The 12,150-nt window shown below is 44.7% G+C and overlaps 1 protein-coding gene across 1 annotated transcript in view; it reads left to right on the top strand.

Annotated features, from left to right (window-relative positions):
- The window catches only part of slc37a1 (solute carrier family 37 member 1), a 107,698-nt gene extending 96,064 nt beyond the window's left edge, over positions 1-11,634 (top strand). The window contains exons 16-20 of the mRNA XM_067992250.1: positions 1,202-1,275; positions 4,673-4,751; positions 8,295-8,392; positions 10,441-10,502; positions 11,598-11,634. Coding sequence (XP_067848351.1) covers positions 1,202-1,275; positions 4,673-4,751; positions 8,295-8,392; positions 10,441-10,502; positions 11,598-11,634 — 350 coding nt within the window. The remainder of the gene's footprint in view (positions 1-1,201; positions 1,276-4,672; positions 4,752-8,294; positions 8,393-10,440; positions 10,503-11,597) is intronic.
- The last annotated feature ends 516 nt before the right edge of the window (positions 11,635-12,150 follow it).

The following is a 12,150-nucleotide window of genomic DNA, read 5'->3' as shown; positions in this document are numbered from 1 at the left end:
TGATTCTACAATGTTCACCTCCATTCATAACTCTAGGTAATAAAGCGGCCCATGCCAGCCTACAGTAGGACCTGGACTACATCCAGTCTTGGACTGACATGTGGCGTGAATGCTACCTGGCACTTAAGTGCTAGGAAATGACCACCTCCAACAAGAAAAGGTCTGACCATTTCCTCCTAATCTTCAATAGCACCAAAATCGCCCAATTCCCTATCATCAACATTCTGGGGGGCGGGGGGGCGTCACCATTGACTAGAAGTTCTTGTAGCCATATCCGTGTCATGGGTATAAGACTAGGACAGAGACTGGGTACTATCACGGGTGGCTCAACTCCTGACCTATAATGCGCCTTTGCCATCTGCAAGGTTCAAGTCAGGAGTGCAACTGAATACTCACCATTTGCCTTGATGGGTACAGCCGCAACAACGCTCTAGAAACTCAAGACTATCCAAGACAAAGTTGTCCACTTGTTCGGAATTCCTGACACAGGTCTCGATATCCACCCCCTCCACCACAGGCATACTGTGGCTGCAGTATGTTTATATCTGTGAGATGCTCAGCAGCAACTTACCCAGCTTACTTCAATAGTATGTCCCAGCCTTGTGGCTGAGACCATCAGGAAAAACAATAGCAAGATCATGGGAACACCATCACCTCCAAGTTACCTTCCAAGTCACACACCATGCTGACATGTACATATATCACTATTCCTTCATTGTCACTGGGTCAGTATCCTGGAATTCCCAGTCTTTCACCATCATGGGAGTACCATCACCACAAGGACTGCAGCAGTTCAAGGAGAAGGCCCAGTGCCGCCACCTCAGGGCAACTAGGGATTGACCATAAGTATCGCATTTCCAGTGTCTCCCACATCCTGAGAATAAAGAAAGTATAAGGATACCTTGTTTCATCAGAGTCTGTAGCCAGCTTGAATCAAATAGTCTGCCATTTTTAATGAATGCACAGCTTCCATTTTGAAAGTGGTATTTTTTGAAATAACTATTTTAAACTAAAATCCATAGTAAACCATCGGCGCAATAGTTCATAGTTCATTTGTCACACTGCTGTGAGTGCCACTGATTCCACACCTTCATGGACAAGAGCATGAAAATTGCAACCTCCACAGCACCTCACTCCCATTTGGGTTTCACATCTCGTAGTTACACTGACTAAGGTTTCCTGCCTCAATTTTGTTCCACAGTTATGCTGATTGTTTGCGGGGCTTTAGTGAATGGACCATATGCCCTAATCACAACTGCAGTGTCTGCTGATTTGGTGAGTACAATAAACCTTTTCACTAGAGCAACAACTTTAACCTAGTAAAATGTCCCAAGGCGCTTCAGAGAAGTGTAATCAGACAAAAGTCGACACCGACCTAAAGGAGACGTTAGGACAGGTGACCAAAAGAGGCCAAAGCAGTAGCTTTTAAGAAGGGTCTTAAAGGAGGAAGGAAAGGTGGTGAGGTTTAGGGAAGGAATTCCAGAGCTTAGAGTCTAGACGGCCGAAAGCATGGTCGCCAGTGGTGGGGTGAAGGAAATGGGGGATGGACAAGAGGCCAAAATTGGAGGAATGCAGAGTTCTTGGAGGGTTATAGGATTAGAGGTGTTCCTCGAACTCTGGTCTCGTACATCTCCCACTCTCTTTGGTCCACTATTGGCGGCCATGCTTTCAGCCGTCTCGGCCCTATGCTCCTGAATTCTCTCCCTACACCTCTTTGCCTCTCCACCTCCATCACCTCCTTTAAGACCCACCTCTTTGACCAAGCTTTTAGTCACCCTTCCTAATATCTCCTTAATGGGGTGCCACAAGGATCAGTCCTTAGGCCTCAGCTGTTTACAATATATATCAATGACTTAGATGAGGGGACCGAATGTAATGGATCCAAGTTTGCTGACGATACAAAGCTGGGTGGGAAAGTAAGCTGTGAGGAGGATGCAAAGAGGCTGCAAAGGGATATAGACAGGTTAAGTGAGTGGGCAAGAAGGTGGCAGATGGAGTATAATGTGGAGAAATATGAAATTGTCCACTTTGGTAGGGAGAATAGAAAAGCAGAATATTTTTTAAAAGGTGAGAGACGAAGAAGTGTTAGTAGTCAGAGGGATTTGGGTGTCCTTGTACACGAATCACAAAAAGTTAACATGCAGGTAGTGCAAGCAATTAGGAAGGCAAATTGGTACATTTGTTGCAATTATACAAGGCTCTGGTGAGACCACACCTGGAGTACAGTGTATAGTTTTGGTCTCCTTACCTGAGGAAGGATATACTTGCCTTAGAAGGGGGTGCAACGAAGGTTCACTAGATTGATTCCTGGGATGAGAGGGTTGTCCTACGAGGAAAGACTGAGTATAATAGGCCTATATTCTCGAGTTTCGAAGAATGAGAGGTGATCTCATTGAAACGTATAAAATTCTTAGAGGGCTTGATAGGGTAGATGCTGAGAGGCTGTTTCCCCTGGCTGGAGAGACTAGAACTAATCATAGTTTCAAGAAAAGGGGTAGGCCATTTAGGACCGAGATGAGGAAAAATTTCTTCACTCAGAGTTGTGAATCTTTGGAATTCTCTACCCCAGAGGGCTGTGGATGCTCAGTTGTTGAGTATATTCAAGACAGATCGATGGATATTTGGACACTAAGGGAATCAAGGGATATGGGGATAGGGCATGAAAGTGGAGTTGAGGTAGAAGATCAGCCATGATCTTATTGAATGGCGGAGCAGGCTCGAGGGGCCTTACAGCCATACTGCTGCTCCTATTTCTTACGTTCTTAATATGTGGCCTCCTTATTCTTCCTAACAAAATGCACCACCTCACATTTACCTATGTTGAAATTCATTTGCAATCACACTCCCATTCTGCAAGTTTATTAATGTCGTCTTGTATTTTAACGTATTCTTCCTTTGTATTAACTACACCCCCCCCCCCCCCCAAATTGGTGTCATCCACAAATTTTGAAATTGTACTTCCGATTCCTGAGTCCAAATCGTTGGTATAAAATGTGAACAACAGTGGTCCCAGTACCGATCCCAGTGGAACACCACTTCCTACCTTATGCCAGTCTGAGTAGCTACCGTTAACCCCTACTCTCTGTTTTCTGTTTTGTAGCCAGCTTGCTATCCATTCTGCTACCTGTCCCCTGACTCCACGTGCTCTGACCTTAGTCATGAGTCTACAATGCGGTACCTTAACGAAGGCCTTTTAAAAATCAAATATAGTACATCTACTGCATTACCCTTGTCTACTCTTTCTGTTACTTCTTCAAAGAATTCAATAAGGTTGGTCAAGCATGACTTTCCCTTCTGAAATCCTTGTTGACTATTCTTTATTATATTTTCGGTTTCTAGATGTTTTTGTATTATATCTTTGAGTAAAGATTACATTATCTTTCCTACCAACGATGATAAGCTAACTGGTCTATAGTTCCTTGGACTTGTTCTATCTCCCTTTTTAAATATAGGAATCATATTAGTTGTTTGCCAGTCCTCAGGCACTATTCCCTTTTCTAAGAATTTTTATGTATATATAATAGTGCCACTGCTATCTCCTCCCTAACTTCTTTTAATATTAGCGGATGCAATCCATCCGGACCACTGGTTTTATCCCCTCCAAGTTTGATTAGTTTCTCAATTATCTCCCCCCTTTCTATCTTAAATGTCTTTATACCTTTTTTCATCATTTCTTCTAAGGTCATATCCACCATGTTAGTCTCCCTGGTAAATACTGAGGCAAAGTAACTATTCAATATTTCTGCCATTTTGCTGTCATTACCCGTGAGTTTATCTTGTGTATCCCTAGTGGCCCTATCCCTATCCTGATTTTTCTTTAGTTATTTATGTATCTGTAGAATACTATTTCTTTTTATATTCATTGATTTAATTTCATAATTCCTCTTTGTTTTCCTAATTGTTTCTTTGATATCCTTCCTATTATCATCCTCTCCTTTATTGTCTGTGTACTTAGAGTATGCCTTTTTCTTTAGTTTCAATTTTATCCATATCTCTTTATTTGTCCATGATGTTTCATTATTGGCTAGTTTGCATTTTAGAGGAATATATTTCTCCTGATCTCTCTTGATCACCGTTTTAAATATTTCCCTTTGCAGTTCTATTTCTTTGTCTGTCAAAATGTTTTTCTCGTTTACCTTCTCGAGTGTCATTCTCATCCCCTCAAAATTAGCTCACTTCTCTTCTCAGTTCTGGTTCATTTCCCATTACTAGATCCAGCAGTGATTCCTCTCTTGCTTGTCTCACATACTGGTTAAGGAAGGAGTCTTGTACACACTGTAAAAACTCCATTCCCTTTTCCCCTTTCCCTACCTCTTCTTGCCAGTTTATTTGGAGGTAGTTCAAATCTCCCATGATTATTATTATTATGCTTCTGTGCAGCACCGTGGGCTATTTTTCTATGTTAAACGCAAGTTGTTCTATAATCCACCTGAATCCTTCGATTAGATTCCATACTGTAACTTACTCCAGGTACCTGTTATTTTGCATGCAATGTACAGTTTGTTACTGGTTTATATAAAAGGGGATTTTTTAGGAATTCCTGTTTGCCTGAATTTAGCAGGGCTGTGGGATTGCACTTAACTTGCTGACTGCCTGTATTGGAGAGGTTTGATAATACTGAAGGTTGTCTGTGGTGATTCTGTTTCATTTCCTGAATGATTTCTGATTTCAGGGCACACACAAGAGCTTGACGGGAAATTCCAAAGCCCTGTCCACTGTCACCGCAATCATTGATGGGACTGGCTCCATAGGTAAGTGTCTGACAAACTGAACTGCATTAAATGAACATCTTACAACACATCACTACTTTCCCTGGTCTGATGAGAGGCACTCTGGTCAGTTAACCCAAATAATCCACTGGTTTATTCAGGGACACGTTGTGATAGGATTGGCATGAATTGAAATATATTGATTAATCCTAAAATGTCACCTAAATCCAGACTAAGGCTAATCCCAGCACCTTATTCAGCCACATGTTAGGTGACTGTTTAACACTTGACCCCAAAGACACCATGACATTACTAAGAGATTCCATGGACAACCAGTCTGTGCAGATCCCTTAGATAGAACTCAGTTCTCTATAGAATACCGTAACACCTGAGCACAACAGATTGATTGCACCAGGCCTGTTCTTCATGTGTGTTGAACTTAAAAGAGAAATCCTGTCCTCTGAACGAAAGTGCATATAAATTGATTGTATTAGCTTGCTGGCAATTAATGAATAATGGGAGAACCAATACGAGGCAATAACCTACTTGACCTCATCCTCACCAATCTACCTGTCGCAGATGCATCAGTCCATGACAATATTGATAGGAGTGACCACCACACAGTCCTTGTGGAGACCAAGTCCTGTCTTCACACTGAGGATACCCTCCATCGTGTCATGTGGCACTACCTCTGTGCTAAGTGGGATAGATTAAGAACAGAATTAGCAGCTCAAAACTGGGCACCCATGAGGTATCTCTGTTCTTGTACCCCCTTTAAAATAGTTTATATTGCCTCTCCTCATTCTTCCTCCTAAAATGCATCACTTCACACTCCTCTGCATTAAATTTCACCTGCCATGTGTCTGCCCATTTCACCTGTCTGTCTATGTCCTCCTGAAATTTGCTACTATCCTCCTCACTGTTTACAACATTTCCAAGTTTTGTGTCATCTGCAAACTTTGAAATTATACCCTGCATACCGAAGTCCAGGTCATTAATATATATCAAAAAGAGAAGTGCTCCTAATACTGACCCCTGGGTAACACCACTGTATACTTCCCTCCAGTCTGAAAAACAGCCATTCACTACTCTCTGCTTTCTGTCCCTTAGCCAATTTAATCTCATGGGCTTCAATTTTGGTAACAAGTTTACTATGTGGCACTTTATCAAATATCTTTTGAAATACACAACATCAGAAGAATGAGAGGGATCTCATTGAAACATAAAATTCTGACAGGGCTAGACAGACTGGATGCAGGGAGGATGTTTCCCCTGGCTGGGGCGGGTGTCGGGAACGAGGGGTCACAGTCTCAGGATACGGGATAGGACATTTAGGACTGAGAGGAGCAGAAGTTTCTTCACTCAAATCCCCCACCATCAACATCCTGGGGGTCACCATTGACCAAAAACTTAACTGGACCAACCACATAAATACTGTGGCTACAAGAGCAGGTCAGAGGCTGGGTATTCTGCGGCGAGTGACTCACATCCTGACTCCCCAAAGCCTTTCCACCATCCACCATCTACAAGGCACAAGTCAGGAGTGTGATGGAGTACTCTCCACTTGCCTGGATGAGTGCAGCTCCGACAACACTCAAGAAGCTCGACACCATCCAGGACAAAGCAACCCGCTTGATTGGCTCCCCATCCACCACCCTAAACATTCACTCCCTGCACCACCTGTGGCTGCAGTGTGTACCGTCCACAGGGTGTACTGCACCAACTCGCCAAGGCTTCTTCGACAGCACCTCCCAAATCCACAACCTCTACCACCTAGAATGACGAGGGCAGCAGGCAAATGGGAACAACACCACCTGCATGTTCCCCTCCAAGTCACATACCATCCTGACTTGGAAATATATCGCCATTCCTTCATCGTTGCTGGGTCAAAATCCTGGAACTCCCTACTTAACAGCACTGTGGGAGAACCTTCACCACACGGACTACAGCGGTTCAAGAAGGCGGATCACCACCAACTTCTCAAGGGCAATTAGGGATGGGTAATAAATGCTGACCTTGCCAGCGACGTGACATCCCATAAATGCGTTAAAAAAAAAAGGCACATGGGAACAACACCACCTGCACATTTCCCTCCAAGTCACATACCATCCCGACTTGGAAAGATATCGCCATTTCTTCATCGTTGCTGGGTCAAAATTCTGGAACTCCCTACCTAACAGTACTGTTGGAGAACCTTCACCACACGGATTGCAGAGGTTCAAGAAGTCGGCTCACACCACGTTCTCATGAACGAATAAAAAAAAAAGCTCTACCTCACCTCCACTTCCCTCGACCTCTCCACTGTCACTGATTTGTCACACTGCTTGTCCGACATCCAGTACCAGATGAGCAAAAATTTCTTCCAACTAAATATTGGGAAGACTGAAGCCATTATCTTTGGTCCCCACCACAAATTCCATTCCCTAGCCACCGATTCCATTCCCCCTCCCTGGCCAATGTCTGAGTCTGAACCAGACCATTCACAATCTTGGCATCCTATTTGACCCTGAGATGAGCTTCCGACCACATATCTGCTCCATCTCCAAGATCACCTACTTCCATCTCTGCTCCTGCCTCAGCTCATCTGTTGCTGAAACCCTCAATCGTGCCTTTGTTACCTCTAAACTTGACTATTCCAATGCTCTTCTGACTGGCCTCCATCTTCCACCCTCCATAAACTTGTGCTCATCCAAAACTCTGCTGCCTGTATCCTAACTCACACCAAGCCCCATTCACCCATCACCCTGTGCTCACTGATCTACATTGGCTCCCGGATTTGATTTTAAAATTCTCATCCTTCTTTTCAAATCCTTCCATGGCCTTGCTCTCTCCCTATCTCTGTAACCTCCTCCAGCCCTACAGCCTTCTGAGATCTCTACACTCCTCCAATTCTTGCCTCTTGCGTATCCCTGATTTTAATTGCTGGGCCATTGGTGGCCATGCCTTCAGCTGCCTAGACCCTAAGCTCTAGAATTCCCTCCCTAAACCTCCCTGTCTCTCTACACCTCTCTCCTCCTTTAAGACACTCTTTAAAGCCTATCTCTTTGACCAACCTTTTGGTCACCTGACCTAATATCTCCTTATGTGGCTCAGTATCAAATTTTGTTTGATAACACTCCAGTGAAGCACCTTGAGACGTATTACTAGTTAAAGGCGCTACATAAATGTAAGTTGTTATATAAATGCAGGTAGTTGTTGCAATAAGTATTGCACTTCTGACTGGAGCTTTAGGCACTTTGTGTTGACATCTTTTCTTCCCTTTCTCCTCCACCGCCCCTACCCCAGGTAGTGCTGCTGGTGTTTCCCTTGTGACTGCCAATGTAAATATTAAAACAGGTTAATGAATGGCAGTTAATCTTAATTTAGACACTGCAAGTTAACATGTACTAGAATAGGAAACTGCAAACACGTTCACAGTGAAAAGTGTCCATTTGTCCTGCTAGGGTCTCGTGGTCCTGGGCAGTCTGGGATCTAGGAGGTAAACAGGTAGCTCTTTGAATGAGTTTTTGAAGTTCCGTGTTGGTATTCTGCTGCCATGTTCCTGGGACTGACTGACTCCTGTACTGTGCCTTTCTCTGCCTGCAGGTGCTGCTTTAGGGCCTCTGTTAGCTGGCCTCATCTCCCCCACCGGTTGGAACAATGTTTTTTACATGCTGATGATGGCTGATGCCTTTGCTTTTTTGGTGAGTAGAAATGCCATTGTCATTATCTCACATTTTTGTATATTGGGTGCCCAGAACCCTCCAAGAACAGCATGACAGCAATCTGTTGCAGGCTTTAAATGAGTTTCAAGTCTCTGGACTCATGATTGCATTACTGCCACCTGACTCAACAAGCAGTGTCTCCTATAATGTACTGTATATTGTGTATTTGGACAGTAAAGTGTTTGACATATATGGGACCTCATCACTTTCGAGGGCATCCGAACCAAACTACTGAGACATCCACACCTGTAGAATTTCTGCTTGCCCAATATGGAGTGCACCCCCCACCACCCCCCGCCGCCTCACCCAACAGCTGAGACGCAGGCTGGTTAGGAACTGCTAAGTATGCATAGGGAAACTGTTGAAGCTTAACTAATTAAAACTGAACAACTTACCAATACAAAGCTCCAGGAAGCTTCCTGCTGTTCATCCACCCTATTCATTAGAGTAGTGGTCGGCAGGATTATCTGGAGCTGAATGGGAAAGTTCAGCCCCGGCCGCCCGCGGCCCCTCACTGCCCAGGTCGCCCACTATGCCAGTTAGCCACTGGCCCTTAAGTCAGGATACAGTAATCCAGAGGCCTGAACTAATATTTCAGAGTTCATATCACACCACGGCAGTTTGTGAATTTGAATTTAGTTTAAAAAATGAAATCGGGAATAAAAAGCTGGTATCAGTAAAAGTGACCATGAAGCTGTCGGATTGTCGTAAAAATCCAATTGGCTCACTAATGTCCTTTAGGGAAGTAAACCAGCGGTCCTTACCCGGTCTGGCCTGTATGTGATTCCAGTCCTACACCAATGTGGTTGTCTATTAACTGCCTTCTGAAATAGCCTAGCAAGGCACTCATTCTTTGTAGCAGTTTGATACAACTAAGAAGAATGAAACTGGACAGACCACTCGGCTGGGACCTAGGCATCGAATTCGGACACAACAAAGGCACATCCAGCTCAGTTGACCCTGCAATGTCTTTCTCACTAACATCTGTGGACTGGTGCCAAAATTGTGAGAGCTGACCCACAGACTAGTCAAGCAACAGCCTGACATAGTCATACTCACAGAATCATACCTATCATTCAAAGTCCCGGATCCCTCCATCACCATCCCTGGGTATGTCCTGTCCCACCGGCAGGACAGACCCAGTTGAGCGTTCCCACCAGTCTGTATACCACTGTACCCCCACCTCTGGTGGGTCTGTGTCATGGCTTCAGGTCAAACATGGGCAAGGAAACCTCCTGCTAATTACCACCTTACGTCCTCCCTCAGCCAATGAATCAGTACTCCTCCTTGTTCAACACCACTTGAAGGAAGCACTGAGGGTAGCACAGGCACAGAATATACTCTGATTTTGGAACTTCAATGTCCATCACCAAGAGTGACTCTGTAGTACCACCACTGACCGAGCTGGCTGAGTCCTGAAGGTCATAGCTGCCAGACTTGTCTTGCGGCAGATGGTGCGCGAACGACCTCGAGGGAATAACCTACTTGACCTCACCGTGTTGTGGTGAATAACAGATCTAGCAGCACAAAACTGGGCATTCATGAGGTGCTGTGGGCCATCAGCAGCAGCAGAATTGGATTCCCACCACAACCTGTAACCTCATGGCCCGGCATATCCTTCAATCCTCCATCACCATCAAGCCAGATGACCAACCCTGGTTCAACTAGGAGTATAGAAGAGCAACACCAGGCGTACCTGAAAATGAGATGCCAAAACAGCGGAAGCAGCATGCTGTAGATAGAGCTAAGCGATCCCACAACCAACGGATCTGGTCAAAACAGACAGTTAACGATGATCATTAAAGCCACATAACAATCTTGCATTTCAAAAGTAATTTATTGTGTGGACACAGACATTTAAGTGGTAAGCTGCTGAAGAATGATGGTATTACGTTTTAAAACCCAAGTGCCTTCTAGGTTCTGTCTTATCTTCACTAGATTTGAGTCATTCTTTGAGGTAGATTTATATAAAGTGTAAAATCAGGCATTTTGTCCTAATTGATAAGTTTTTTTTGTTTTTATTTAAGTTACTAATACGGCTTGTACTGAGGGAACTTCATATTTTGGGGCCAAAGGTCGATCAGACTGAGTAAGTAGCATCTGTTCTGATACTGAATTAGAAAATAAAAGTAGGACGGTAAACGAGCATGTCCAAACCGGTGAGCCGCCTTCTTGAACCGCTGCAGTCCGTGCGGTGAAGGTTCTCCCACAGTGCTGTTAGGAAGGGAGTTCCAGGATTTTGACCCAGCAACGATGAAGGAACAGCGATATATTTCCAAGTCGGGATGGTGTGTGACTTGGAGGGGAACATGCAGGTGGTGTTGTTCCCATTTGCCTGCTGCCCTTGTCCTTCTAGGTGGTAGAGGTCGTGGGTTTGGGAGGTGCTGTCGAAGAAGCCTTGGCGAGTTGCTGCAGTGCATCCTGTGGATGGTACACACTGCAGCCACTGTGCGCCGGTGGTGAAGGGAGTGAATGATTAGGGTGGTGGATGGGGTGCCAATCAAGCGGGCTGCTTTGTCCTGAATGGTGTCGAGCTGCTTGAGAGTTGTTGGAGCTGCACTCATCCAGGCAAGTGGAGAGTACTCCATCACACTCCTGACTTGTGCTTTGTAGATGGTGGAAAGGCTTTGGGGAGTCAGGAGGTGAGTCACTCGCCGCAGAATACCCAGCCTCTGACCTGCTCTTGTAGCCACAGTATTTATGTGGATGGTCCAGTTAAGTTTCTGGTCAATGGTGACCCCCAGGATGTTGATGGTGGGGGATTCAGCGATGGTAATGCTGTTGAATGTCAAGGGGAGGTGGTTAGATTCTCTCTTGTTGGAGATGGTCATTGCCTGGCACTAGTCTGGCGCAAATGTTATTTGCCACTTATCAGCCCAAGCCTGGATATTGTCCCGGTCTTGCTGCAAGTGGGCATGGACTGCTTCATTATCTGAGGGGTTGCGAATGGAACTGAACACTGCAATCATCAGCGAACATCCCCATTTCTGACTTTATACAGGAGGAAAGTCAGGTCACTTGGCCCATCTTCACTCATCCATCCAGGGAGACCCTACTGTTCCCTTCTCACAGCATCCAGCTCTTTCTTAAATGATTCCAGGATTTTCACCTCCACTGCCCTATCCGGAGAGCATTCCATGTGTTGATCAGTCTCTGTGAAGTTTAATATGGTTAAACTTTACAGAAATGGAGTAGCAGCTATCGACGGAGTCTGGTTTTGACAGAGTCTATAATTGGGAATTTGGTGAGTGAGGGCATTTTTAAGGGTTGATTTTATTCTAAAATTTGACTAAGTTTGGCATCAAGCATTTAACTTAAATTTAATTTTAACTTGCAGTTTTCAGTTAGTGGTAAACAAGCAGCCTGAAGTGGCAGTTGGTCACCTCGTTAATTAGGTGACTGGTTAGAACTGTTAATCTACTGTCAGCTGGGGCTGACTTGGGTGCTTGGCATTCTGGCTAGCATAAATTCGGAAGGGTTTTGCTGATGCACGGAGTGAGGGAGCACAGAGTAGCAGCTATTGACAGAGTCTGGTTTTGACAGTCTATAATTGAGAATTTGGTGAGTGAGGGGATTCGGTGCAGTAAGGGGTGAGGTGCATTTGTTTGGACAGCAGAGCGGAGCATACCGAGAGCGGGTCAATGCAACAACAAAACCAAACTGCAGTGTAAGGCCACAGGTAAGGCAGGTAGGTGGTTGGTTGTGAGTATCTCTTCTGTTTTCTTCTTTCTTAGGAC

Source organism: Heptranchias perlo, chromosome 11 (assembly GCF_035084215.1).
Source record: "Heptranchias perlo isolate sHepPer1 chromosome 11, sHepPer1.hap1, whole genome shotgun sequence".
NCBI classification, from domain to species: Eukaryota; Metazoa; Chordata; class Chondrichthyes; order Hexanchiformes; family Hexanchidae; genus Heptranchias; species Heptranchias perlo.
This window is presented reverse-complemented; position numbering and strand designations above follow the sequence as displayed.